General features: G+C 39.7%; 1 protein-coding gene across 1 annotated transcript; it reads left to right on the top strand.

Moving 5' to 3' along the window:
- The first annotated feature begins 1,859 nt into the window (after positions 1–1,859).
- On the top strand, positions 1,860–2,960 carry LOC148033882 (uncharacterized). Its single transcript, XM_087682382.1, has 2 exons — positions 1,860–2,095; positions 2,266–2,960. The coding sequence occupies exons 1-2, from the start codon at positions 1,927–1,929 to the stop codon at positions 2,508–2,510; spliced, it is 414 nt and encodes a 137-aa protein (XP_087538508.1). The 5' UTR covers positions 1,860–1,926; the 3' UTR covers positions 2,511–2,960.
- Positions 2,961–27,495: the final 24,535 nt, after the last annotated feature.

Raw genomic sequence — 27,495 nt, 5'->3', positions numbered from 1 at the left:
TCTCTCTTACCTTCTCTCTCTCATCCCCTCACTTTGTCTCTCTAAATTATATTTTCACGCTATTACTCTATTTTTCTTTGCATTTCTGTGATAAGGATAAGATTCTATAATAGAAATAGTACTTAAAATCGCTTCATTTTTCCAAAGAAAATATTCTTGTGTTGTTGCTCTCTCTCTCTCTCTCTCTCTCTCTCTCTCTCTCTCTCTCTCTCTCTCTCTCTCTCTCTCTCTCTCTCTCTCTCTCTCTCTCTCTCTCTCTCTCTCTCTCTCTCTCAGCCTTGTGCCTTAGCCGTGCCCTAGCCTCTACCCGCCATAGCCATTGCCAATTTGATAGTTGAAAACAATCCATTCTTTTCTTGAATTCATTCAAGCACATCCTGCTTAGCTTTGGCATTCTAGTGGTTGGCTGCCCTTGAGAAGATAGGCTACAACCAAATCTCAAAGATACGATGGGAAACCCCAAGAAAAGCTAGATATCCCCAACATCCAGTAGCTACACTATAGGGGAGAAGAGCAAGAAATACTCGGTTAATTCTTTGTGGTAGCATAATCAAGGTGATAGATTCTCAAGTGAAGAAGGGCCTGCGGACACTCTGAGACATATACAAAATGTAGGATTAGGATATGGGAAATATCAAAGAGATAACGGCAACAATGTGTGATGAGGCCATACAAGAAATATGGGAGGAGATGGCTAAGAAGGTGCAATAATGGAAAAATAAAATAAACGAGGAGAAAATACAACACGCTTCACCTCTTGAAAGGCAGGCATCAAATCTTCTCTCCAGGAGAGAAATAGGATCATTGAATAACTCTAAGCAAATATTGGAACCAACCTGACCTCTCAAGGAGATTGAAGTGAAAATCAACAAAGCGATGCCTAACAATGCTGAAATAGATGGGCTGAAGACGCATATGACAAAGGAGATTAATAGATGGGTGACCATAGTCAAAATGCTACGTGTATATGTTTTGAACTTGTGCAACTCCTAGTTTATGAAACATGCAACTCTTATTTTATGGTTTATGTGTTATTTAATTTAGGAACATGATCTTATGAAGCAAAGCTAATCCTCATGATGAGTAAAGGCTATTTTAAAACTTACTTAGAGCTATGTGGCTACTTATAAATGCAGGACTCTTGGTATCTCTCTAGTGAAAAAGGAAAGACAAATGAAGTATTCTTGGTATCTTTGTATTCTATTTCACTTAGGAACATGATTCCGTGAAACAAAGCTAATTTCATGATGAGTTAAAGCTTAATTGGAGCCAATATGGCTAGTTACAAAACCAAGAACTCTTGGTATCTCTCTAATGGAAAAGGAAAGACAAATCAAGAAGGAATGGCCCCATTGAGAAATCTTAACAATAGAAGGGCACATGTCTAAGATAAGAGATTATATATGAAGCTCTGATCTCGGTAAGCAATTATCAACTTTAAGGCGTTGCACATGCTCTAAAATGGGGGGGAGAATTTTTCACTCCAAGATGCCATGGATTGCTTTTTAACATCTAAAAGGGGAGGAAGGATTAGGATTTTTCACTCTAGCACAGCATATTGGAGCATGGTCTAGAGCATCCAAAGAGATATGGTTGGACACACAATAATTAGCATGTGCTTGTGATGGCCTCTCATGTGAGTTTATGGACATCCATAATTGCTCATTATCCACGTGTAGTTGGAGATGTGGAGAACTTCACCCCGTATCGAATTCGGAGATGCGAAAGTGGCAGACTTTGCCTTATCTCTCGAAGGCAAATAATGTGAGAGGGCATTATTTGCGATGATTATATGAAATAATACGCGTGGGGCCAGGCATGTATAAAAGGGCAGGTTGTGACATTGAACTGGTCGCGGGCTCTCCACAAGTCGAGGATAGTTCCTCCACAGCGCAAGCGCGCAGACACGCGGAGAGAGAGAGAGAGATGGCTCACGTCCCATATTATGCCAGTCAAGTATCATGCATAAAGAAGCAAGCGGCCGGATGGCAGACCATCACCTTAAGCGCTCCCAATTTTGTTACAAATGTGGAGCCACAGATCGACTGCAGCGAGACAGCCTCGCAATACATTGTCTCAGCCTTCGTAGATAACGGTAAATTAATGTCCTCATAACATGCAAAACTGATGTTTAATGTTGCACGAGCCTATGACTCGTTGAGACAGTACCTTAATACTAAGGAGGATTGCATAATGCGGCGTTCGATGAGTGGTGAAGATGTCGTTGCTAATTTCCGGTTCATCTTGCTTGCTTGCTTGCTGCAGCGCTTCGAGGGGAGCTGCGAGTCGAGGTGGATGACCACAGCCAGACGTTGTACGTTTGTGGACCCACCTTCACCAAGCCCGTCTCGCTGCCCCCGAACCTCCTCACCAGCCACACCCACGCGGCTTGGCACAAGGACGGCCGTCTCCTCATCACCATCCCGAGAAGAAAGTCGCCCGCTCAGCAGCGTCGCTCTGCTCCTGCTAACAACGTCCTGAGGCATCTCAAAGTCTTCTTCGTGAACTAGCCTACTTATGTGTAAACGAACACCTTACGCTTGTTTGTCCTAGGTTTTTAGACTCGATCTTAGGCGTTCCATCGCATGTCATGTCTGTTAATTCATGTCAACATATCCACCTCTACACTAAGGCGGCTTCCTTAATTAATTGGGAGTCCTCGGGCTTCCTCCATGGCCGTCGTCTACGCCTTGGACCATGTCGTCAGGACCTACGTACGCATGTTGCGAGAGATTAGGCGTAAAAACTTGGAAATGCAAATGTGCATAAGCTGACCTTGCATTTAAATGCACATGTACATAAGTTATCTCTATCTCTCCTTCCTTTTACTTTCTCAAAGCAACTCATCTTACCACCGGGTTCTTTCATGTTTGCCCACACGTTACATTTTGCTCACTTTGTCAGAATTGCTCCACTCTTGAGGTTTCCTACATTGTTTTAACATGGCCGTTTAATATTCACACTATCATGCCATTTTGCTCTTAGATATGCATACATTGTGCTTCACCACTTGTCAATAGGAAAGAGAAGAATACGAATTCGCTTAATATCCCACGTCACCAAGTTCTCTCAACTATTTGAAGCTTAAGAGTATGCTTGGAGAATGCGCAAGCTCATGTTTGGAAGGAAATCCATGTGCATTATAAAACACAAGGGTAAGGTAGAGATGAGATCAAAGCTCAGGTTGATAGATATGTAAATGGCGCATGCTGATTGTTGAGATGTCGAGCTCTTCATAAGCCGGCATCCATTACGCGTCTTGGTGATGTGGCAGGATATTTGAACGAAATCGAAGTGCATTATAAAACACAAGAGCAAGCTGGAGATGAAATCAAAGCTAAGGTTGATAGACATGTAAATGGCACATGATTCTAATAAGGAAGAGAGCTTGAAGAGGCATTGCTCTAGTAAGACGTGAGACACAGCGACACAAAGCTTTGCCTAACGAACACCACACTTGATTCGTCCACCTTTATTGTTCTACATGCATTTTATATGTAGGACATAACCAATCTTTTGCTTAGTACGGGAGAACGTCACCCAACTCTTCTCAAACAATCTCGCATACCTTGCAACAAACAAGAGAAAGGAACTTCCTCTATATTTCTCAATACACCTGGGTGCCTACTGCATAAATGCCTCCTACCCCGAAAACAAAAATATATGCACTATAAGAAAATATAGAAAAGCTACGACATTGGCTACATCAACAATGTCAATTAGAGGTAATAACATATAACATGAATCAAAATCAATTTGTCATTTTTGCATGCCCAATATTCTCCATGGCTAGTTTTCCCTCACTATTATGCATCCAAGCCCCTATATATAAAACCCATGCATACTTATTTGAGATAATGCAAAGAATCTCTACTCTAAAACACACAAATGCTCTATACGCAACATTTCATTGTTTAGGTATGCGCCTTTTTCAAGTCCTTATCTACCATCACTCAAATTCACATGAGTTTTGAAATGGATTTTTCTACTACATTACATAAGCCTTTGTAAGGCCTCACTATTCAAACATAAGACATAATTTAAATGTCGGAATCCGCTCCAAAACTTTTTGTTGTGGAAAAAGGAAATGTTGATTACTCAAGGTGAGCAATGTTATAGGAACATCCTACATAAATGTAGTATAACCAATTTCTCTTGTGGGGCGAGGTATCTTAAAAAATAAAAGTGTACCCACATGTGATCAACAAGAGGGTTATTTAATTCTAGTAAAATTTGCATGATACATTCACTGAAGGGCTTTTCTAATTTTAATTCTAGTAAAATTTGAACGAAATCGAAGTGCATTATAAAACACAAGAGCAAGCTAGAGATGAAATCAAAGCTAGGGTTGTTCTTTGCCACATCAAGAAGTAGGGAAGAGGAGAATGAAAGCCCTTCATGATCTTTGGGCTATGAAGTACAAATCTTGATATTCGTATCTTGAGCAACGTTACCACCAAGGTCGAGTGATCTGGTGGAGCAAAGGGTATCAAGTTATTGAGTGGCAAGCTGGATCCTTTACATGGGAAATTAAGCTCTACTGCTACCAATTGACAACTACTTCTAACTAGCATTCCTATGAAGTTTAGTGAGGAAGGAGGGATTGTGCGTATTATACATTCTCTCTCTCAATTTGATTTTGATTATCATACGTATGAGTGAGCTGATTATTAGGGCATGGCCTATCAATGAAGCCTAAGTTTATACTATCTATTTTGACAGAGCTTCTAGAGGGCCTGCTAAACACGTGAGTGTTGGTGTCGTCATTGAAGATCCCCAACATAGGGTTGTCATGAAGATGGGAGTCTACTGCTACCAATTGTCAACTACTTTTGACTAGCATTCTTATGAAGTATAGTGAGGAAGGAGGGATTGTGCCTATTATACATCCTCTCTCTCAGCTTGATTTTGATTATCGTATGTACGAGTGAGCTGATTATTAGGGCATGGCCTATCAATGAAGCTTGAGTTTATACTCTTTATTTTGATAGAGCTTCCAGAGGGCCTGCTAAACACGTGAGTGTTGGTGTTGTCATTGAAGATCCCCAACATAGGGTTGTCATGAAGATGGGAGTCTATTTAGGACCCTTTTTTACTAATAATACAGCAGAATACCAGGCCTTGATCATAGGGCTGAATGTAGCCCACTATGGTAGTATCCGTGGATTATTGGTTAAGGGTGACTCACGATTAGTAATCAATCAACTAAATGGGACTTACAATGTACGAGATCCCATCCTACGGATGTACCATCGTGCAGCCTTGGATATGTTGCATATCTTTGAGACGGCGATTTATCAGTTAGTTCCTCAACAATGGAATTGGTTTGCGGATTCCCTAGCTAACTATGCTTTCGTGGAAGATGTCTTCTTCAATTGTGGTCTAGGCTCCGGACACCTTACAATTACCTCCTAACATTAGCCTTGGACAACTTTGGGGTCTTCTTGCTGACATGTTGTCAAGCATTTTTTTGAAACTAAAAACCCCTAGTCAAATTGTAGTTAGGTTTGGATTTTGCTAGCTTAGTTGTTTGTGTGACAGTTTGTTTTATTGCTTCATAGTTGGATTTCTTGTGTTTCTTTAGCCTAGGATTTGCTTCTGTCATTTTGTTTGAATTGTTGACTGTGGAACTTGATAGCCTTGGTCGAGTTTGGTATTTTTTTGAATAGGATGAAGCTTGTGTTTGTCAATAGCTATCGAACATTTTGGACAAGGTATGTTTTCTTGTCAAGACTTTTGCACATCACAAGGGATAATGGGTTCGCAAGCACTTCACGTTGCACTTGTTGATGCACTGCACTCGGGGGTCGTCTCCTGTTCTTATCAAATAGTTCCATGCCATGGGTTAGGATTATGCACATTTTGCACCATCATTGAGCACTAGCACGGCATGAGGTCCGCTGCAACTATATGCAGTAAATTTTAGATGCACGCGCACATGAGGGAGCACGTATCATTGAGCATGCACATTTCTTGTATGCACCATTTGGGATATTCATCACAAAGTTAGGAACTTCTGGTTGAGAGTGTAAGGTGGTTGGGTGAGTTAGAGGGTCGTGAAGGACGCCATCAATTGTGAGAAGGGTTGTTCATGTTTGGTCAACATCTTGAGGACCACCATTTTCTAGGGTGATTGTGAGATTTTGGATGGGTGGAGCGGAGTATATCATATCTTTTTAATGAGCGTTGAGAGGTGAGGATAAGGAATTTAAAATTAACAAGGAATTTTGTTTGCATCTTGCATGACGCACAATCACCTCTAGATAGGCTAGGCACAAATATCTTCAGTGCATCCATATTCTTTGTGTGAGCATTGTTTGAATGGTAGCATGTCATGGATTCAATTAATTTCATGTTTTATCAAATCATGTATGGTTGTGCACGAAGTTCCTTTTCAAATCATATTCCTGCTAGGGCACATTACATGAAAATAAAAAATTCCAAGAATGGTTTCGCTCCTAGCATTCTGAAGGATGCCAAGTTCATGGTCAGCACTGAGAGAAAAAAGCCAGCAACTGATGAAAATTTGGATAATGTCCTCTAAACTAGGTTTCAGAGCTTGTGACAAGAGAAGAATGTGTTGATTTTTTCACCAAAGAGTCGCTCATCTACAGCATCCAACTGGCCTAAAAGATTTTTTGAAGAGACTAGCCGACAATGAAACTTTCAGCACAAAGCTACTCAATTGGCTTGAAACCAATCTATCAGCCAAGATGATGGACACTCCTTGATTGAGAAGCCTTTTCAGCTAGATGAACTATGGCAATTTGACTTTGCACTGGAGGTTGTGCAGTTTCAGTAGTTGCTTAGAATGCCCTCTGTCCAGTCATCTACATCTGTGAAAGATGAAATGTGTCTTGCAGTTGAGGATTTTTTACATGCAAGTGCTCAAGGCTTGTGGGAAACTTTTTGGAGTGTGGATGAACCCTCCCCAATTTCTGTTATTCGTTCACATGGCTTTGGCTCAAAGAATGCATATGGAGAAAAACATTCCTCAAGGAAGGTGAAGGGGTCTCATTGTGCCGCTCTTGTAGGAAAGAGTAACAGTGGTGCTTTTGCTTTATGGGAGCACATATTAGAGTTTGTCTTGCTAAAAACCGAGCTTAAAATCTCATCCCAGCCAAATGGGCTTATTCTTGTACGTGCAATGGTGGGACAAGCTATGTTTTATGGCTTGCATATGTTACTTTCTCCCAAAATGGCTCAACTGAAGTCTGCCATCCGCAGGGATTCAGATACTGCATATATTCTATTAGTGGATTCTGAGTGTGGGGCAGTAGTGAGAATGAAGGGTGATATTAGTCAAATTGATACACATACCACCAAAGTCTACGAGAGTATAGCAGCATGGGTTCAGGACCATGCACAAATTGCAATTTCTACTGTTGAGCAAGTCTGGAACAGGTTTGGAAATGCAAATTGGGCTGACCTTGGTGCTCTCCAGTTACTCCTGGCTACATTTCATAGTATGAAACAATGTAGAGGCACATCCAAAAAGTCCATAGAAAAACTGGCTACAGAGCACAACACACGATTGCATCGCAGGATTCTCCTCTCAGTTCGAGCAGACGATGAGTAGTGCCTTTCAATGCAAGCCCTGCATACCAGAGGCCACAGGAGGATTTGCTGTGTCAGGCCGTGGAAGGATTTGCTAGAGTATTCGAGCACAAATAATTTTACGCTCCCCTTGCAGGAAAGAAAGCATTCCGGCAAGGTCCTTTCAGGACGTGGCATGGCTACAGGGTCCCAACGGAGGAGCAGGAGGACGTGGTATCGATGAAGAGTCTGGTCTAGAAGCTAAGCCCATCGGAGATGTCATTAAGAGAATAGGAAAAGGAAAGCTTGAGAAGTGCTATTATCAGGCATTTGAATTGGATGGCAATCATTATGAATTGGAAGATCCTGTGCTAGTTACTCCAGAGAAGAGGAATTTCTTGAAATTGCAAGGCATATACATTCGTCATTTAGGGTTAAGGTCTGCACTGGTAGACATGGGGAAGAGGAAGCTTGCTCAGATTTCAGATTCAGAGAACGAGAAAGAAGACAAAGATGCAGAACGTGAAAAAGGAAGTAAAGAGAAGGGTCTCGACGGAGGAGCGAGTGCAGGTGCTCGGTCTGAAGGAGCAGGCGAGACTGGATGGCAAAGAACAGGAGGGTGCGATGAAGTTGAAAACGGCAAGAAACTAGGGTGAATGAAGGAGAGCAATTGTGGTGACAAGGAAACTGACAAAACAAGGCAAAAAGAAGAAGAACGAGACAACACAATAGTCGAAGAACATGCTGAAAACAAAGATAACAGTGCTGAAGACAAAGGACAATGGAAGGCAAAGAACTGTGAAGTGACAACGAAGACGAAGGAATGGAAAAGCAGACCCCATTCAACAAACGCATAGAGAAAAAAGCCTTAAAGGCTTTAAAGTTTCTTAAGCTTTAATATCTTAAACGTTAAAAATATTAAATTGCCTTAAAGGCATAAAAAGCCTAAGGCTTTTTCAGAAAGCAAAAGCATATCCAACGTAAGGGAGGATGTAGAAAACTATAAAAGGAGAGGAGAGTGGAGAGTTAGGGGGCCCCTTCCCTTGTATCTTGTCATCTTGTGAGAGATGTGAGAGGAGGGTCACATGCGAGTGAATTTTTTTGGATGTGCTATTGTCAAAGAGGAAGAAGTTAGACTTTGTGGTGTCAAGCTTCGGATCAAGGTTATTAAGGTATGAGAATATAGTTTACTTGGTTGTTGTCAAAATTTTAGATACTTTCATTGTGAGTTGTCTTGTGTGGTTTGTGGGTTTCGTCGAATATTTTAATTTTCCAAGTTGTTTTGTGCATTTGACAAAGTCAATTACTCCAACCGGCACTCCTTAATGTCTCGTTATCGAGTTGTGAGTGAGGCTTGTTCTCAATCGCTGCTCGCGTAACATCTCTTTTTTGGTGCCCCCGCTGAGGAGTGCCGAAATTTTGACTTTGTTCGTGATTTGTGGATTAATTGCTTGTTTTAACTTGTTTTTTTAATGGCTAGTTCTTTTCCTGAATTTTATGGTAAAAAAGGAGAGAATCCTCAGCGATTGCTCGAGAAACTAGAGCTTGGATATATTATCCAGTGAATAAATGACTCAACACTGAAACTCCAAATTCTGAAATTTTAATTGTTAGATGAAGGTCGTAATTGGTTTGAAGATTATGAAAAGACCCTTAGACTAAGAAATCCTCATGTTCCTATGGAATATGAAGCAACTAAACAGGCGTTTCTTGACCGTTTTAAAGAAACTAAATACTTCCCATGACCTTTGGAGAAAAATAGAAACATGCCAAAAGAGAGAAGACCAGACCATAGAGTTTTTTGCCATAAAGTACGCTAGACTTTGGGATCGTTGGAATGTATCTTTAGGCCTAGGAGAGAGAGCCTCGAAAATGTTAAAAATTAAAAATTTCATTGAAACATTACAAGGAGAGGTGAGGACAAAATTGGAAATCAAAGAACCTAGTACTTTTGATGAAGCTGTAATGATTGCTATAGAAAAAGAGAGAAAATTTGAGAAAATTAAAAAAAGAAAGTCATTTAGAACACCTATAGATAATAGAGATCAAACTTGGCAAAGGGATGAACAAAATTATCAAGTTCTAGCTAGACAAAATACTTGGCAAAGGGATGAACAAAATTATCAAGTTCTAGCTAGACAAAATACTCAACTAGCACTAGAAGTTAAAGATCAATTATCTGGACAAATGCAAAACATGAGGCTAGGAGCGTTGAGTGGTCAATCCTTAGGAAGAGGTAATGGAGGACTGATAGGACAACCAAATCAAGAAAATTTGAGAGGGAGAAGAGGAGGAAATGGTAGAGGATATTTTCGTAGACCAATGGTAACTTGTTATTCATGTGGAGAGATAGTTCATATAAGTACAAACTGTCCATATCCACTTAGGGCAAGGGGGGATATGTATCCTTTACCTCAAAATTTGCCTAACAGACAGAATGATTTTGGGATAGAAATAAAAAATGATTCTACTTCTCAAGAATCTAAGTTAAATGAGGAAGAGAAAGGAAAAAGTGCCATAAATTGTATTCTTTTAGAAAATCAAAAAAATGAAGAAAATAAAACTATTGATGTTATGCCTACAATTAAAAGAAGAAGAGATGTTGAGAGAGATGAACCTGAAACTAGTAAGGCTCGTGAGGAAAGAGGGAGAAAAATAAAGAGAGGAGAGAAGAAAGAGAGAAAAGAAGAAAATAGATCGAGAGCACCTAGAAAACATTATCATACTAATTATATTCCTTTGGGAGAAGGAGAAAGTGACTATGATCTAAAGAAATATATGATGGGTAGGAAACCTGATAAATCCTTTGCTCAGTTGATGGAGTTGTGCCCTAGGATGAGAGGACATTGGAAGAAATTAGTAAATCCAAAAGGGAGAGAAGGGAAAAAAGGTATTGTAAGAGTTTTAAGTGTAGAGGAGTTACCAGATATTTGTCCTGTAGTAGATGCTTGGTACAAAAACCAAAATATAGGAGAGGCATACATAGATGGAGGAGCACAAGTCAGTGTGATTACCCAAGCATGTGTAGAACAGTTTGGACTTCGAATAGTGGTAGGATCCAGTTTTTGAATAAGGCTTGCAAATCATGCTAAAGTGAAATGCATATGAATAATTCAAAATTTTGAAATCAAGGTTTATGGAGTTGCTATGAAAATTACTTGTCATGATATGCCAGTAGGGTTAGGAGCATTTCCACTTATTTTGGGTAGACCCTGGCTTAAGAAAGCAGGAGCAATACAAGATTGGGGGAAAGGAACTTTAACAATTTACGACTATAGAGGAGTAGCAAAGAAGTTTGATATGGCCTCGAGAAAGGAATTAGTGAATGAGGATACTAGCGAGGAAGAAGAAGAGGAAAGTGATAGTACGAAAGAAGAAGATGAAACTGAGGAGGGAAGTTCGGAAAGTGATTCAGATCCAAAAATTTCATCTATAATAATTAAAAATAATAATAAAAAGAAGAAAAAAATATCTCTAGAAAACAGAATGAGGTCAATAACTCATATAGAACCATCAATAGTTACAAGGGTATCAAAAAACAAAAAAAGTCCAAAACATAAATGTTAAAACCAAAGGAAATAAAAAAGATGGGTTTTTAAAAGATGATGAAGAAGGGAAACTAGAGGAATTAGAAAAATTAATGGAATTACCACAAGTTTCAACAAAAAAAAGAGGGTTTCTAGAAAAAATGTTAAGTCAAGATTTGACAGATGGAGAAAGAAAACAATATCATTCACTTATAAATAAATATCCCAACCTTTTTGCAACCTCATACTTAGAAATCAGAGGAATGAAAGGGGAAGGGCTAAAAATAGAACTGTAAAGAAGATGCCAAGACAATATGTCAAAAGTTAAAACCCCTAACTTCAGAACAAATATCAGATTTGAAAGAAGAAGTAGATAAATTGTTGCAAGCCGGGTTTATTTATCTTGTAGAAGATTCAGAATGGGTAAACACAATAGTTATAGCATCAAAGAAAACGGGAGGTTGGATAATTTGTGTTAATTATAAGCCTCTAAATGCTGTCACAAAAAGGGATCATTATCTGCTTCCCTTCGTAGAAGAAATCTTAGATTCAGTTGCAGGTTTTGAAAGGTATAGTGTTTGTGATGGATATTCTGGATATTTTCAATTACCCATTGCTCTAGAATATAAAAAGAAAACGACTTTCATAACACCATGGGGTTGTTTTTGCTATAGAGTTTTACCTTTTGGACTTAGTAATGGACCAGCCTGGTATCAAGGGAGGATAAATAGAGTGCTAGCACCTTACCTAGGAAAGTTTGTTAGAGACTTCATCGATGATATTTGTGTTCATAGTACAAGATTAGAACATTGTGAAAAACTTGGAGAAGTATTTGAAAGATTGGATAGTTATTATGGTTGTCAACTGAATCCAAAAAAATGTAAAATAGCTCAACCAAAAGTGAAACTTCTTGGTCATGTAGTTTTAAAAAATGGAATAGAACCTGATCTAGAAGCCCTAGTAACCTTAGTATCACTTGCAGATACCAAAGAGCTTATGACATTCATTCATAAGGTAAGATATCTATCAAGATTCATTCCTCTGGCATCTCAGTTACTCTATCCGTTATACAGATGGTAGCCAAGAAGGATCCTTTAGAGTGGACTAAAGAGGTTGAAGAAGTGTTTCAACAGGTAAAGGAAACTGTAAGTCATGCATCATCAATTCAAGCACCTAATTGGGAAAATGAGTTTTTTGTGAATCCTTCAATTGGGGAAGATGCTATTGAAGCAATTCTAATGCAACAAGGAAGGAATTCTAGATATATGAGATCTATCTATTTCGCAAGTCGAGTGAAGTTGCAAATAGAAAAAACATATACAGAAATAGAACTGGTAATGTTAAGTGTAATATTTGCTTGTAGAAAGTTTAGGAGATATCTACTACCAAAATCCTTTACTATTTTAACAAGCTATACACTATTACCACAATTGGTAAATAACTCAAACTTATCAAGAAGAGTTATGAAATGGATTGTTGAACTAGAAGAATTTCAATATAAATTCCAAGTTGAGGATTCAACTAGGGCTACAATAGCAGACCTTTTGACCTATAGAGGAAGCTCTTTTTTACTTAAAGGAAAATTTGGAGAAAAAGAAGAGGAAAAACGAGAAATAGAAAACTCATTCTTGATGTATTTTGATGGATCATATCGTAAGGCACACCAAGCATCTTCAGGAGGAATAGTGGTTTATGATCCTCAAAGAAAGTTAATAAAAAAAGAAACAGTTAAACTTGAGGCAACAAGTAATAATGAAGCTGAGTATGCAACCTTACAAGTAGCCATTATGCTTTGTCGAAGAATGGGAATTTGAAGGTTGAGAATTAGAGGTGATGCTTTACTATTACTAAAGCAAATACTCAAAGTTTGGCAGATAAAAAATCCCAAATTGAAGAGGTTGTGTAATAGAGTTCGAAGAGATTTAAAACAGTTTGAAGCCTGGAGTTTGAAACATATCTCCAAGGAAGAAAATCAGGAAGCTCACAATGCAGCCCAATTAGCAATTTGTCAAGTGTTTGTAATGAAAGCAGATCTTCCTCTTTATAGGGGAAGAGAAACTCTTGACTTGGAAGAAGAATTTTTGTTAACAGGAAAAGTACCTTCTAGCATTCAAAAAAACAAAAAAATGGGTTTTTAAGAAGAGCTAGAAGATATAAAATGGTGAACGATGCTCTTTATGCTAAAGGAGTGGATTTAATTTTAAGAAGAGTACCCTGGAAAGAAGAAATATATCACATTTTAGAAACAAATCATGAGGGGGCATGTGGGGGACATTATTCATACAAAATAACTTTACAAAAGATTTTAACTGAAGGATATATGTGGCCAAGCATTCAAAAAGATGTTAATCATTGGTGCAAATCCTATCATGAATGTCAAAGAATGAGTAAGAGAATATTGAAACCTGAAACAAGAAAAATAATTCTTGCATATGAAATTTTTGAAAAATGGGGAATTGATGCAATTGGTCCATTACCACATACTTCACGAGGAAAAATATATATTTTGACAGCAGTTGATTATCTTTCTCGATGGGCAGAATCTAAGGCTGTAAAACACATTAGAGCCATAGATGTGGGAAAATTTATCTATGAAGATATATGCTGTAAATTTGGAACACCTTTAGAGATTTTGTCAGATAGAGGACCAGGTTTTAAGGGATAATTAGTAGACTTTCTTTGTGAGAAAATAGAAATAACAAAAAGATTTGCTTCACCATACTATCCTCAATGTAATGGTCTCAACGAGCGATTTAACGGGGAGTTAATAAGAATGCTGTCTAAAATGACAAGGGATCGTCCACAAACACGGGATATTGAATTGCCAAGTGCTTTGTGGGCTTATCGATTAGCAAGAAAAGAAAATACATGATATTCTCCCTTTAAACTGGTTTATGGAGAGGAAGCCTTATTACCTATAGAGGTAGAAATACCGGCTTTAAGGATGATTGAAAAGTTGACTGAAGGAGAGGAAAAAAATTATTTCATAGAAAGGTTGATACAATTACAAGAAGCACAATTAAACAGACAGGAAGTGTGTGATCAATATGAGAAAATTCAAGAAAAAAATTTACGAGATATTGTGGTATAGCCTAACAGCAAGGGTAGCCCAACGGCTAGTCACAGCCAAACTAGCAGTTCTTGCTCTTGCCAAACTAACAGTTCTTGCTCTTGCCAAACTAACAGTTCTTGCCCTTGAACTGGTTCTTGCCTTTGTACTGAACATAGATAAATGGAACAAGAGAAATGGGTGAGGGAGGCCGATTTTTGGGTTGAGTATCTAGTCCTTCTTGCATTCCACATTGGTGGAGACGGCAGGCTTCGCGGGTTCCTCATTCTTTGACCTGCACATGCTCATCTTGGATCCCGGTCCCTCTCACATTTGCCTGCGTCATGAGCCGCCCAACTTCTCCACGCCAAAACCCTCACTCTCCCATATACGAGGATGCATATATGCAACCTGAGTACACCGCACAGCCTATTCAGATGGAACACCTAGTTCAGGCGATGTCCCACATGCTTTTGCAAGTTAATCACACTAACCAGTCCCTTCTCAATTTCCTATCATCCAATAGCACAACACAAAATCACCACCCAGACCCTAAGATTCGCCCAAAGGTGTTTTCAGGTTTGCCAATAGAGGACGTATTAATGTGGCTGGATCATTTCGAAAACGTCTCCAGCTATCATACTTAGTTTGAAGAACACAAGGCCATGGAGGTCCGCACGCTGCTTGAAGGTGTCGCTGCAACTTGGTTCATCCAACATCATGAAGATATTAAAGGAGATTGGCAGAGTTTGAAAGCATTGTTGATTCAGAATTTTGCGCATTAGAATATTACTCAGACGGCGCTCCAGCAACTCAATGCTTTGAAACAACAACAGTTTAAACCAATCGCACAATTTGCGATCAAGATGAATCAGCTGCTTTTGAGGGCTGACCCTACAATGTCTGAAGACACGAAATTATTTTTTCTCTGGCCTTGCCTCCATCATGACATCTCCAGATGGGTTCGAGATCAGGGCCCAACCTCTTTCCACGATGCAATTCAAATCGCACAGCGTATCGAGGCCTCTGCAAACCCTGATGCTCCAATAACCTGTGTCCCTCAACCAACTCCACACCGCCACCTAGTGGAGTCCAATCCCATTCTTATGGACATTGACATTCAGAATTATCAACTGACTTCCCGTAGAGCCTTACCCTCACGGGATGCACAGGGTTTCCCAAAATGTTTCTATTGTAATAATTATGGTCATGTTCGACAGCATTGCAAACAACTTCAAGCACGACAACATCACCAAAATGCCCAGGTACAACTTGCTGATGCTGCCTCTCTGACCGAGCTACCGGGAAACATCTAAGCGGGACATTGGTGGAAGAGCATCGCCCACAAATTCAAGCCGCCGCATCTTCCAATCGCATGGTATGTTCCACACTAGCCCATATAGAAAACACATCCCAAGAAGTACTTTTAGACTCAGGTAGTAGTATTTCCTCCATTAGCAAACTCAAGTCCATTATACATTCTTTCTAGCTCTTCAACTGTTCACTCACTCCTTTTATATTTTAAGCAACCAGTTGTTTCCCATGACTCTCGGATGCGATTGGTTTGTGAAAACCAAGGCTCGCTTACAATTTGACTCTCAACAGTTGGTTTTACCCAACTCCCTACTGATACCAATGTTTATATGTTCACACCAACATCCCACTGTCGTACACACACAATACACTTGGGAACACTCTCACACCCGTTTGCATGATGTTCGGAAAGTCTTGAACAAATTCTCCAAATTGTTTCAACTAACCTCTCAAACCTTACAGACAAACTTCCCCACCCAGCATGAGATCAACACCGGGGATGCTCCTCCTGTCCGCATGGCAACCCGATGCAGGTCTCCTTTGGAAAAGGAGAGGATAGATCAAGCATGAACAAGGGCATAATCATTCCCTCTAGTAGTGACTGGGTGTCTAAGCCTCACCTAATATGCAAGGACGACAATACTTATCATTTTTGTATCGATTTCAGGCCACTCAATAAGGTGACTATCCATGATCTTTATCCACTTCCCAGAATGGATGACCTATTAGATCAGTTAGGGAAGTCCAGGTACTTCACTTCTCTCGATTTGGCATCGGGCTATTGGTAGATACCTCTGCATCCGAAAGATGCACATAAGATAGCTTTTCGTACTCACAAGGGATTGTTTCAATTCACTCGTATGCCATTTGGTTTGTCAGATGCTGGTAGCACTTTTCAAAGAATAGCAAATACAATTTTTCACGACCTAATAGGTCAAGGTGTTCTACTGGTCTATTTGGATGACATTCTAATACACACACAGACATGGCAGTAGCACTTACAGGTTCTAGAAGAAGTACTCAAAAGGCTCCAGGAATTTAACCTACAACTGCAATTTAAAAAGTGCCGATGGGGTCGTACAAAGCTCAAGTTTTTGGGATTCATCATCTCTGCAGATGGTATTCATATGGACCCATCTAAAGTTACAACTATCTAGAACTACGCTCCCCCTTCCTTAGTCAAAACCCTCCAAAGCTTCCTGGGGATGGCAAATTTTTCCCTCCGATTTGTCCCGAATCTGGCTGCTATAACTTATCCTCTTCGTCAGCTCCTCAAGAAAGGAAACAAATAGACCTGGACCTCAGCATGTCAACAGAGCTTCACCCAACTCAAACAAGTAATCCAAGATGCTGCTCTCCTAGCTCACCCCAACTTCTCCAAGCCATTCAAATTACAAACTAATACATCGAATCAGGGTCTGGGAGCTATCCTACTACAACAGGATGACCTTCAACACTAGCAGCCTATCTCATTCATCAATCACTCCCTCACCAAGTCAGAAGAGAATTATTCAACAACTGAGAAAGAGCTATTGGCAATAGTGTGGGCCTTTCACAAATTTCACCCGTATCTCCACGGCACCCAAGTACAAGTAGAAACCGATCATCAACCACTAGTCTCCTGCATCCACAAACACCACCCACCCTGGAGATTAATATGATGGGCACTGGCTCTGCAGGAATACCAGTTTACATTGGTCTATTGCAAGGGATCAGATAACCTCATTGCTGATGGTCTCTCACGATACAAACATCAAGCCACTCATTTTCTTCCTCAACCCATGGATCTTCCAATCAACATAGCTCAGATCGCTGCCTTACAGCAACATGACCCCGTCATCAAGCAAATAGTATTGCAACTTTAGTCTCCACAACCACAACAACTTCATCGAAGATTTATGGTGATCAACAATGTCGTACATTATGTCACCAATGGCCAGGTCCCACGTATCTATGTGCCCCAGGTACCTCAGCAATTTTACTTGGACTTTTATCACAATCATCCTCTGTCTAGGCACTTGGGTTTTCATAAAGTATTACACAAGCTCCGGGTGCATTACTACTAGCCCAACATGCGGCAATCTGTATCTCAACATCTTCTCTAGTGCAAGGTGTGCCAGAGCATCAAGTCCCCACCTCACAATGTTGGTTTTTTGTCTCCCATTGTGGTCAATGAGCCCTTCGAACTCGTAGGTTGGGATCTAATGGGCCCCTTCCCCATGTCTACTACAGGTAACCGCCATATTCCCATCATCACGGAGTATCTAACTCAGTGGTGTGAAGCAATTGCACTACCAGATACCATCGCATCAACAATGGCAACCGCGCTCTTACACAAGGTGGTATTCAGCCATGGGTGCCCCTTACAACTCCTGTCCGACCAAGGCTCCCAGTTTAAAAGTGAGGTTCTTCAAGTCTCGACCAAAAGTTTAGGAGTCAACCAGCTATTCACTTCCCCTTATCACCCGCAAACAAATGGGCTGACAGAAAGGTAAAATAGGACAATCAAACAGGTACTAGCTACATTTGTAGTACCCTTTACACCAGAATTGGGATCAAGTGCTTCCATTTGCCGCGCACGCGTATAACACATCAGTCCAGGCCTCTACGAAATTTAGCCCCTTTCAAGCTCTCTATGGTCGTGATCCTCATCTTCTGCCTGACTTACATACCCTCCATCTACAACCAACAAAAGCTGAGGTAGCTGATTGGTTACTTTATCTCCAACAACAACAACCTCTCCTCCGCCAAGCTCTTCACAAAAATCTTCAGGTAGCTCAGCAATGGCAGAAACACAATTATGATGAACCCCGTCATCAGGTGGAATATGCAGAGAACAATCTAGTCATGCTGTACTTCCCTCTGCGCCGCAAAGGCCTAAGTGAATCTCTCCTACATCGATGGGTTGGTCCATACAAAGCCCTCCAGCGCATCCGCACCAACACATATCGTCTACAACGCTTGTCCAATCAGTCCATCACTATAGCCCATGTAACAAGAATAAAAACCATGTACTCTTCCCAACCCCACTTTTCCTTAGGCCCACCCTCTATTTTTAGGGGGGAGGTGTGGTATAGCCTAACATCGAGGATAGCCCAACAGCCAGGTCACAACCAAACTAGCAGTTCTTGCTCTTGCCAAACTAATAGTTCCTGCTCTTGAACTGGTTCTTGCCTTTGTATTGAACATAGATAAATGGAAAAGGAGAAACGGGAGAGGGAGGCCAATTTCTGGGTTGAGTATCTAGTCCTTCTTGCATTCCACAATATTAATAAAAAAATAAAAAAATAAAAAAGGGGATTTAGTTTTGAGATACAATAGTAAATTGGATCATACTTTTCAAAAGAAATTCCAAACAAAGTGGGAAGGACCATTCAGGGTTTCTGAAGTTTTTAAAAATGGAACTTATGCGTTAGAAAATTTGGATGGGAAGCCACATAAGCAAAGGATAAATGGATATAGATTAAAGAAATACATATCAATATTAATGACAATACAAATAGAGGAGTGGTTAGAATGACAATTTCAACAAAAGAATGAGAAAATTGAATGGATGATAGATGTTGCATCGTTTTATTAAAGCAACTACTGCACATGAATGTTTGCAGACTAGGGGGAGGGCTAAATATGTCAAGCATTTTCTTGAAACTGAAAACCCCTAGTCAAATTGTAGTTAGGTTTGATTTTTGCTAGCTTAGTTGTTTGTGTGACAGTTTGTTTTGTTGTTTCGTAGTTGGATTTCTTGTGTTTCTTTAGCCTAGGATTTGCTTTTGTCATTTTGTTTGAATTGTTGATTGTGGAACTTGATAGCCTTGGTTGAGTCTGGTATTTTTTTGAATAGGATGAAGCTTGTGTTTGTCAATAGCTACCGAACATTTCGGACAAGGTATGTTTTCTTGTCAAGACTTTTGCACATCACAAGGGATAATGGGTTCACGAGCACTTCACGTTGCACTTGTTGATGCACTGCACTCGGGGGTCATCTCCTGTTCTTATCAAATACTTCCATGCCGTGGGTTGGGATGATGCACATTTTGCACCATCATTGAGCACTAGCACGGCATGAGGTTCGCTGCAACTATATGCAGTAAATTTTAGATGCACGCGCATATGAGAGAGCACCTGTCATTGAGCACACACATTTCTTGCACGCACCATTTGGGATATTCATCACAAAGTTAGGAACTTCAGGTTGAGAGTGTAAGGTGGTTAAGTGAGTTAGAGTGAAGGACGCCATCAATTGTGAGAAGGGTTGTTCATATTTGGTCAACATCTTGAGGAACACCATTTACTAGAGTGATTGTGAGATTTTGGATGGGTGGAATGGAGTATATCATATCTTTTTAATGAGAATTGAGAGGTGAGGATAAGGAATTTAAAATTAACAAGGAATTTTGTTTGCATCTTGCATGACGCACAATCACCTCTAGATAGGCTAGGCACAAATATCTTCAGTGCATCCATATTTTTTGTGTGAGCATTGTTTGAGTGGTAGCATGTCATGGATTCGATTAATTGCATATTTTATCAAATCATGTATGGTTGTGCACGAAGTTCCTTTTCAAATCATATTCCTGCTAGGGCACATTGCATGAAAATAAAAAATTCCAAGAATGGTTTCGCTCCTAGCATTCTAAAGGATGCCAAGTTCATGGTCAACACTGTGAGAAAAAAGCCAGCAACTGATGAAAATCTGGATAATATCCTCTAAACTAGGTTTCAGAGCTTGTGACAAGAGAAGAATGTGTTGATTTTTTCACCAAAGAGTCGCTCATCTGCATCAGGTAGCAATCCAGCTGGCCCAAAAGAATTTTTGAAGAGACTAGCCGACAGTGAAACTTTCAGCATAGAGTTGCTTAGTTGGCTTGAAACCAACCTGTCAGCTCAAGATGATGGACACTCCTTGATTGGGAATCCTTTTCAGCTAGATGAACTACGGTAGTTTGAATTTGCACTGGAGGTTGTGCAGTTTCAGTAGTTGCTTAAAATGCCCTCTGTCCAGACATCTGCATCTGTGGAAGCTGAAATGTGTCTTGAAGTTGAGGATCTTTTACATGCAAGTGATCAAGGCTTGTGGGAAACTTTCTGGAGTGTGGATGAACCCTCCCCAATTTTTGTTACTAGTTCACATGGCTTTGGCTCAAAGAATGCATATGGAGAAAAACATTCCTCAAGGAAGGTGAAGGGGTCTCATTATGCCACTCTTATAGGAAAGAGTAACAGTGGTGCTTTTGCTTTATGGGAGCACATATCAGAGTTTGTCTTGCTCAAAACCGAGCTTAAAAGCTCATCCCAGCCAAATGGGCTTGTTCTTGTACTTGCACTGGTGGGATAAGTTGTGTTTTATGGCTTGCATATGTTACTTTCTCGCGAAATGGCTCAATTGAAGTTTACCATCTGCAGGGATTCAGATACTACATATATTTTATTAGTGGATTCTGAGTGTGGGGCAGTAGTGAGAATGAAGGGTGATATTAGTCAAATTGATACACATACCACCAAAGTCTACGAGAGTACAGCAGCATCAGTTCAGGAGCATGCACAAATTGTAGTTTCTACTGTTGAGCAAGTCTGGAACAAGTTTGGAAATGCAAATTGGGTTGACCTTGGTGCTCTCTAGTTACTCTTGGCTACATTTCATAGTATGGAACAATGTAGAGGCACATCCAGAAAGTCCATAACAGAATTGGCTATAGAGCACAACAAACGATTGCAGCCAGGGATTCTCGCCTTAGTTCGAGCAGACGATGAGTAGTGCCTTTCAATGCGTGCCTTGCATACCAGAGGCTACAGAAGGACTTGCTGTGTCAGGCCGTGGAAGGATTTGCTAGAGTATTCCATCACAAACAGTTTAAGGCTCCCCTTGCAGGCAAGAAAGCATTCTGGAAAGGTCCTTTCAGGACGTGGCATGGGTACACTATCCCGACGGAGGAGCAAGAGGACGTGGCAGCGATGAAGAGTCTGGTCTAGAAGCTAAGCCCGAGATGTCATTAAGAGAATAGGAAAAGGAAAGCTTGAGAAGTGCTATTATTAGGCATTTGAACTGGACAAAAATCGTTATGAATTGGAAGATCCAGTGCTAGTTACTTCAAAGGAGAGGAATTTCTTGAAATTGCAAGGCACATACATTCGTCATTTAGGGTTAAGGTCTACGTTGGTAGACATGGGGAAGAGGAAGCTTGCTCAGATTTCAAATTTAGAGAACAAGAAGCTCAGATTTCAAATTTAGAGAACAAGAAAGAAGATGAAGATACAGAATGCGAAAAAGGGAGTAAAGAGAAGGGTCCCAACGGAGGAGTGAGTGCAGGTGCTCGGTCTGAAGGAGCAGACGAGACTCGACGACAAAGAATAGGAAGCCACGATGAAGTTGAAAATGGCAAGAAACTCAGGCGAATGAAGGAGAGCAGTTGTAGTGACGAGGAAGCTGACAAAACAATGTAGAAAGAAGAAGAACGAGACGACACAACAGTCGAAGAACGTGCTGAAAACAAAGATAACAGTGCTGAAGACAAAGGACAAGAAAAGGCAAAGAACAATGAAGTGACAACGAAGACGAAGGAATGGAAAAGCAGACCCTTCAGCAAACACACAGAGAAAAAAGCCTTAAAGGCTTTAAAGTTTCTTAAGCTTTAATATCTTAAATGTTAAAAATATTAAATTGCCTTAAAGGCATAAAAAGCCTAACGCTTTTGGGAAAGCAAAATCATGTCCAACCTAAGGGAGGATGTAAAAAACTATAAAAGGAGAGGAGAGTGGAGAGTTAGGGGGTCCCTTCCCTTGTATCTCCTTGTCATCTTGTGAGAGATGTGAGAGGAGGATTGCATGCGAGAGAATTTTTTTGGACGTGCTATTGTCAAAGAGGAAGAAGTTAGACTTTGTGGTGTCAAGCTTCGGATCAAGGCTATTAAGGTATGAGAATATAGTTTACTTGGTTGTTGTCAAAATTTTAGATACTTTCATTGTGAGTTGTCTTGTGTGGTTTGTGGGTTTCGTCGAATATTTTAATTTTCCAAGTTGTGTTGTGCATTTGACAAAGTCAATTACCCCAACCGGCACTCCTTAACGTCTCGTTATCGGGTTGTGAGTGAGGCTTGTTCCCGATCACCGCTCGCATAACAACGTCATATTTTTGCCGCCGATGGTTAGTTTGGGTTATGAGTCAAGTCACAAGTGAGCACCTTCTAACTCTGTCATGGATACATATGATTGTGTATTGTCATATTCATCAAACACCCCTTGCTATTCATATAGGAGTTTAGTTAATAATTTGATGTACTTAGTGTAGGGCCTAAGAGGCCTTATCCTTGGCCGGTTTTGTGCTTTAGTAGAGTAATGTTAGGATCAAGGGATCGTTTCAGTAGTACAATGTTCTGAATGGTAGTAAAATATTTTATTTCATAAGACTGAGAGGGATGTCTTTGTCGAGTTCAAATGTTTTATTTCGTAAGGCCAAGAGGGTCATCTCTATCAAGTTCTAAAGTTTTATTTCATAAGGCTAAGAGGGTCATTCTGTTGGTTGTGAAATGTTCTATCTCTTTAGGCGAAGAGGACTGTGTGTCTATTTGGTACAGGTATGTTTAATGGTTTTCTCTTTTAGTGATTCCATCACATTGGTTGTATGAAGTGCATGGAGGGAGCCTTTGCTGCGCAGGAGCTTCTTGTGACCATTCCAAGTGGTGTCGTCGCCTTTCCAAGTTTTCCTCTTAAGCTAATAGTATTATATGTGTATGTGGGGATTATTTTGTTTTTGTTTGTGGGGATTGGCAATCAAGGCATGAAGTCCTAGGGTTTGGATAGGTATATATGGGGGGGATTTGAGTAGTTGTCTACCTCTTGTTAAGACATTTTCATGTATTAAAGGCCTATGATAGAGGGTAGTCCTTATGACCTTGTCCTTTCCGCTTGCTAAGCAATTGTCATAGGAGTCCTAAATAGTATGAGGAAGTTAGAGAAGCCTGCCAAAATATCAAAGAAGAGCAAGTTCTAAATATACCAAAAGATAAAACCCCTCAGTTAGAAAAGAAAAAAATAAAATTCCTACAAGCAGTTGATTATCGCCTTGCGGAGGCCTGATAGGTTCATGGGACGAGTCAGACCCGAGGTGCAAATCGAAGGCTGATGCCTTGTCTTCTTAGGGATAGCAACTAGCCAAAAAATAAATAAGGAAGGTTGGAGTGAAAATAAAAGTGACCAAAAGAAAAGGATTACGTGTCGCCTTGTAAGAGCTTGGTAGGTTCTTGGGTAATCAGGACATGAGGTCGATGCCCTATTCTCCTTATGTTATTCTATGCTAAGCTCTCTCCTTTTTACACACTCGAGTATAGAAACCTTGGGAGGCCAATGTGTTATATGAAAACTATGATGACCAGGCTATAGGAGTCCTCGCCTAGTAAGAGATCCTGGTCCAGTTGTCCTTCGTCAAGTAGGTAGTTCATACCACCACTAGGATGACCTCTTTGATAGGTTCTTTAGTAAGTTTGTGTTAGAGAAGTTGGTCAGCGACTCACTCTAGATCTCTATCAAATTATGTTGGGCCTATCCCTTGTGGAATCTCATGCCTTGATTCTGTCAGGGGGTAGGTTGAGTTGTTCTTGTGCTTTGTTGAGTATATTTTTTGTGGCATCTTGATGCTTTCTCTAGTCATTGTTTGTATAGATCAATACATGGGATTCGACGAGCTGAGTTGTCTTATCCCGTGGTCGCCAATGAGAGCATATTTTAAAGACCCCTTTTTAAGTGAAAAAGATCACGAGAGACCATAAAAGACCAAATTTTCATGCAAAATAAAATGGTTGTGGATCGATGAGCTGGATTTTTCCTAGATGGAGTTTGATGCCAAGAACCCAATGCAAGTCTTAATTCGTTGATCGGAGTCTGTTTGACCTCCCATTTAATCCTCGCAAGGTTTCACGTTATGACGTACCTACATGATTCGGGAGCCCAAAAGTGCGTGGTAGGTGCCATGTTCATAGATTTTGATGTCACGATGCTAGTCGTCTAGATGGATCTCGAATCCGAGCTCGTTTGCCCCCTTGAAAGTGAAAAAACCACTTGCCTACAGTGTGAAAACTTGAGGATTGAACTAGATATTTTAATGTTAAGTCTTAATAACTTGATTAAGGGACCTATAAACACAAAAAAACGTTTTTGGAGGGAAGGGGGTGCCATTTTTTTGGTGCATCCTTTCATGGCCAAAAAATGAGGTTTATTTATCATGGGAATCAGGAGGAATGCTCTGGGCATGAGATCCTAAATTTTTTCACCCGTCATCGCTCCAAAAATTATCGAATTTGATGCATTAAACAAAGAGATCTATTTTTAGTCTTTCTCTATTCTCACTCCTCACTCTTGTTAATGCTTATTTCTATGGATCAGTTCATGCGAGAAGGAGACGGGGTTTGATGATGAAAGATATTGATGGAATGATACTGTTGGAGTGAAGGAGATCATAGATCGGGGGGACTATGAGAGAGCATCAACGCCCAAAAGAGAGCGTCATCAGCCTCCCAACCTCAAAATATGTGTCTCTAAAAGTGTGATTCTATACGTAAGTAGTAGATTGCATTTGTTTTATGATAGATGTTTTATGAAAATGCTTAAAAATGGTTTCCTTTGGTTCTTAATGCAGAAATCTTGAAGAAAACTAGAAAATTTAGTTATATTAAATTTATATCAAAATATGCAAAACTCGTAATTATGTGATTTTCATAGAAATGATAAATTTTGAGAGTTTTGTTGTGATTTTGGGGTTCATGTGGATTAGAAATGAATATAAAATCCATTCTCAATGATCATAATTGATCCCAATCCATAAATAAAAAATATCATATTTTTATTTAAATAAATAAAGAAAAATAGTAGAAAAATGAAAAAAAAATTGTGTTAGAAAATTTTAAAAAACATGTTTTATGTTCGTGGATATATGACATGGTTGCAGCATGAGGGGTAAGCCTTAGTTGAGCCTTATCTCAATGTTAAAGTATAGTTTTTACCACTTTTATAAGAAAAACACATGAAAAAATGTCTTCTACACATAACCTAAATAGTAGGGAGAAGGAGGGGTTTTGAGGGTGAGCAATGGCTGACAGGGTTCTAAATTCTAATATATTTGCTTGTGTATGGCATATAATACGTTCATGGTTTAAGTTTAAGAGGGTCGAGTAGTACGAGAATGCTCTGTGTACTGACCTTTAGCAATGCAATATTACATGTATGCTGAAATCATTGAAAGAAATGTCTTTGGACTTCACAATGCTTATTTTTAAATCATAAAATGATTGAGCACTAGGGTAAATAGACAGTTGCATTGCACGTAACTTATGGTGTCATTCCTTGATGCATTGCAATTGTATTCATGCATATGACTTACAACTCAGTATGTGGTGTGCAAATCGGATATTGGATGCGTACCTAGAGAGCACTGAAAAGTCCCCAAGAACAAAAGAACTCTACTTTAGCTCAAAAAATAATAAGATAGACTTGCGCCATATGAGGCAAAAAGACAAATTGGGTACAATCTTCCCCCATGCCTTGTGTGAGTGCTTCATGAGGCACGTATTTATAAATTTATTTATCTCCAAGCTAAAAAATAGCCTAAATTTTACAATAAGCATGCTTTAGCATTTGTGTTTCCTTTTGTCCAAATAAAAAATAAAGCGATTGGGTGGCCCAAAAGTCGGGATGTGTCCAAATACAATGTCTAATAATAAAATGTTTAAATCGTGTGCCCATGCGCATACAAAATAATAAATATTTGTCAAGCGCTTCAATAAATAAGCCTGCCTAAATAAGTATTAGCGCCACACATTTAATGATAAGGTGTGTGCCCATAAAAAATGATAATTCTTTCTAGGTAAATTGAATACACGCTATTGCCCAGTGCTCCCTAATGCCACCGCTGCCTACTCTGCACATCAACTGAAGCATTCACAATTGTTAGAAAATAATAAAATTATACTGAAAAAAGTGAATACCTAGCAGTATTCGGCTACAAAATAAATAAATAGGTTGAAACTCTATCCTAACCTTAATTTAATACGAGTGCACTCTAAACTCATAAACGTCCATTAATTTAAATATGTATTTTGCGGAATCACTCTGTGGAGTCACCCACGTGCACATTAAATTAACATGATACCCAAAAAGGATAGGCGTCCTCGTCAACTTCTCGCACAAGGAATCCACCTTGTGTACGAGCCCTGGTGGCAAATAAATATAGTTTTACAGAATCCATCACAAAACCTTACGAAATCCACCGTGAAATAAAAAATCATGAAATCCACTGTGGAATATGCCTCCTGGCATCATACCCCCGGGGTGATGGGATAGCAATTGCCCTCAATTGCTATTAGTTGTCCTATTCTAGATCCACTAGCATCAGTGACTACTAGGAAGAATGTCTATTAAAGTCAGGTGATTGCAAAACAAGGGCATCATGCATGTTATTCCTTTCTTGGACGTTTTGCTTTGATGGTACATACCTTGGGTATCTTGTAAACTCAGAAAGGCACAAAGGATCAATAGGAAAACAGAGAACTCCCCACGAGTGAATAAGGGGCTAGCTTGATTTTGTGAGCCTTAAGTAAAAGCAAGGCAAAAGAAAAGCAAGGAAAATAAGGAAATAGCAATAGGGAGCACCTCCCTCTCCTTTCCTTTTTGAATCTCTTCCCCTCCAAAATCAATCATCTGCCCTTTGAGACCATCATATTCAATATCATCACCTCATCTTGCTAAGTATAGGTGCTTGTTGCTTTTAGTCTATCCTTATCACGATCATCTTCATTATCATCATCTCTTGCTTCACCATCATCTCCTCTGTATAGGGTGCATAGATTGCAACAAACGTCACAATGTTGGTGCCATCATCCCCACATAGGCTATAAAAAATGGCTTGAAATAAGCACCCATGCATCACTATCATCACATCATGTATTGCAACGATTGGTTTGTTAATTATATTTGGAGAAGGCTAAAATGGAAGGTTAAAGCACAAATCTAGAGAGTTTTTTTTGAAGGATTATTATTTTGTGGAGCTTTAGTGTAGTATTTTTGGGGACTTGTATTATTCTA

Source organism: Lygodium microphyllum, chromosome 7 (assembly GCF_053477565.2).
Source record: "Lygodium microphyllum isolate KBCC chromosome 7, Lygodium_microphyllum_v1.1.10, whole genome shotgun sequence".
In the NCBI taxonomy this organism is placed as follows: domain Eukaryota; kingdom Viridiplantae; phylum Streptophyta; class Polypodiopsida; order Schizaeales; family Lygodiaceae; genus Lygodium; species Lygodium microphyllum.
The sequence above is the reverse complement of the archived record's forward strand: the minus strand, read 5'-3'. Positions and strand labels throughout refer to the sequence as shown.